General features: G+C 40.5%; 1 protein-coding gene across 1 annotated transcript; it reads left to right on the plus strand.

The window, feature by feature from the left end:
- Positions 1–625: 625 nt before the first annotated feature.
- LOC113506070 lies at positions 626–2,002 on the plus strand. Its single transcript, XM_026888929.1, has one exon. It carries the CDS (start codon positions 628–630, stop codon positions 1,987–1,989), a length of 1,362 nt encoding a protein of 453 aa, XP_026744730.1. The 5' UTR covers positions 626–627; the 3' UTR covers positions 1,990–2,002.
- Positions 2,003–2,800: the final 798 nt, after the last annotated feature.

The raw sequence follows: 2,800 nt of genomic DNA on the forward strand, positions 1-2,800 counted from the left end.
ACTGTTCACCTTTTAACTTCCAAAAATAAGGTAGCTCCCATTAAACACACAACCATACCCCGTCTTGAACTGTGCGCGGCTTTGTTGGGAGCAAGACTGAGTGCAAAGGTAGTAGACTCACTAACTATTAAAATAAATAAATATTATTATTGGTGTGATTCGACGATAGTTCTCTGTTGTTTATCTGCATCGCCGAATAAATTAAAGCCTTTTGTCCGTAACCGTGTCAGTGAGATACAAGAAAGTACCGGGGAAAATTCTTGGAGATACGTGTCGTCAAAAGAGAACCCGGCCGACTTAACATCTCGCGGGCTGAAGGCCGATCAAATCGGCGCATGTGCATTGTGGTGGTCGGGTCCAGAGTTTTTAAAATTAGGCGAAGGTTGTTGGCCTAAAATGCCTAATACGGTCTCTAATTCTGACATACCTGAATTTAAAGTTCATTTAGTAGATAACTGTCAATCAGCTCAATCAGCTATCAGTCGTTTGATTAGTAATAAATCTAACATAAACAAATCAAAGCGTATAATCGCTTATATACTTAGGTTCATTTTTAATTAAAAAAATCGTAATAGTAGGTTGGGTGGTCATTTATCCTGTGATGAATTAAATGAAGCATTTACTGTCATGTTACGTATTAGTCAAATGGAAATGTTTCCTGAAGAATACAAAACACTTAGTTTAAAAAAGCCATTATCCAGGAAAAATAGGCTTGTTTCACTGTCTCTGTTTTTAGATGATCGAGGTGTAATTCGTGTAGGTGGTAGGTTAGATAACGCGAACTACAGTTACGACACAAAACATCCAATATTGCTAGATAGTAAACATCACATTACGAAAATATTATTTCGTTGTGAACATCTTAAGCTTATGCATGCAGGGCCACAACTTCTCTTATCAAACATTCGCCAGACTTACTGGCCTTTAGGAGGTAGAAATTTATCTAAAGGCACATTTAGAGAATGTGTCAAATGTTTCAGATTTAGGTGCCAGGCGGTGCAACCAGTCATGGGTCAGCTACCACGCGCGAGGACACAGTTGGAATTTCCGTTTTATAATTGTAGCGTAGACTACGCCGGACCAATGCTGATAGCTGACCGTAAAGGCAGAGGTGCCAGACTCATTAAATCCTATATCTGTGTGTTCGTCTGTTTGGCAGTAAAAACTGTTCATCTGGAGCTTGTGACGGATCTCACCAAGGACGCCTATCTTGCCGCGTTAAAAAGATTCGTTGCTCGTCGGGGTAAACCACACAGTATCCTTTCTGATAACGGCACAGCTTTTGTGGGTGTATTCAATGAGCTTGCACAATTCTTAGCTAATTCAAATTTAGAAACCGATTTTGCACAAGAAGCTATAAAGTTTAGCTTTACTCCTCCTTATAGTCCACATTTCAATGGTATAACAGAGGCCGCTGTTAAGTCTACAAAAAGGCATTTGAAAACCATTGTTCATTCTTCTCATTTAACATATGAGGAGATGAACACATACCTAGTCCAAATTGAGGCTATATTAAATTCCCGTCCCCTTGTAGCTCTTTCTTCTTCTCCTGACGACCTTACCGCTCTCACTCCTTCGCATTTTTTGATTGGACGACCGCTAATATCCGTTTCTCAGCCGCAGGTACACTCCGTCAACATTACTCGATTGGACCGCTACAAGAGAATTGAGCATCTACGTCAACACTTTTGGAACCGATTCAGTCATGAATATGTTGTCATGTTGCAGCAGAGAACCAGATGGCATGCGTCCACAGGCGAACTTAAACTGAATCAACTAGTTTTGATCCGAGACAAAACGCAACCACCACTTCATTGGCTATTAGGCCGTATCGTCAAGGTGTTTCCCGGTGCCGATGGCATCACGCGGGTGGCGGAAATCAAAACCAAGAAGGGCAGCATCACGAGGGCCTTCAACAACCTATGTCCTTTACCTATTGAAGACGATGTCTCAACCCGGGCAGGATGTTCGGAAACCTCTCGCACATAGCAACGACGTCAGAGGCGAGTAGTATATTATTGGGCATTCTGTCCCACTCCTTCGCTCATGCATGCGCATTCGCGTCGTGGGACAGAATGCCCAATAGGTTATGAGCGACACATATCATGGAATAGAACGCCTAATGGTGGCTGGTCGCTCGGCGGGTGCGCCTCGCAGCCGATAGTGGTAGAGTATGTTCAATATCCGATAATCGACTCGATCCATTTAGTCGAGTATTCTCACAGGCTTACCATGTGTAATTTGTGATTCGATTGATCAAAAAAGTTTATAAGTGAAGGCTATGAACGTATTTTACCATTCTTAGACATGAAGTTTATTAAACAACCCCAATCATTGAATGTAAACACTATCTATGATGATATTCCCAAGACTCATGCTCGTCATAGTGAATTATTACCTAACATAGTACGTTGTATAATTTGTGGTCCGTCAAATTGTGGAAAAACAAATTTGCTCATTGGTCTTCTTATCCATGAAAATGGTTTAAAATTTCAAAATGTTTACGTTTATTCAAAAACTTTGCACCAACTTAAGTATAGATTTCTGGAAAGTGTTTTACAACGAGTTCCAGGTATTTCATTTCAGAAATATCATGGAAATGAAGACGTTTTAAGTGTTCAGGATGCCAAACCGAACTCTGTCATAATATTTGATGACGTTGCATGTGAAAATCAAAGTAACATGCGAGATTACTTTGCAATGGGTCGACACAAAAATATCGATTGTTTTTATCTCAATCAAACGTATAGTAAAGTGCCAAAACAGTTAGTAAGAGACAACGCTAACCTTATCGTACTAT

Source organism: Trichoplusia ni, chromosome 28 (assembly GCF_003590095.1).
Source record: "Trichoplusia ni isolate ovarian cell line Hi5 chromosome 28, tn1, whole genome shotgun sequence".
Taxonomy (NCBI): Eukaryota; Metazoa; Arthropoda; class Insecta; order Lepidoptera; family Noctuidae; genus Trichoplusia; species Trichoplusia ni.

What these genes read in the sequence shown, in the direction of transcription:
- LOC113506070 (XM_026888929.1), top strand. Translation starts at nt 628, where the DNA reads ATGTTACGTATTAGTCAAATGGAAATGTTTCCTGAAGAATACAAAACA.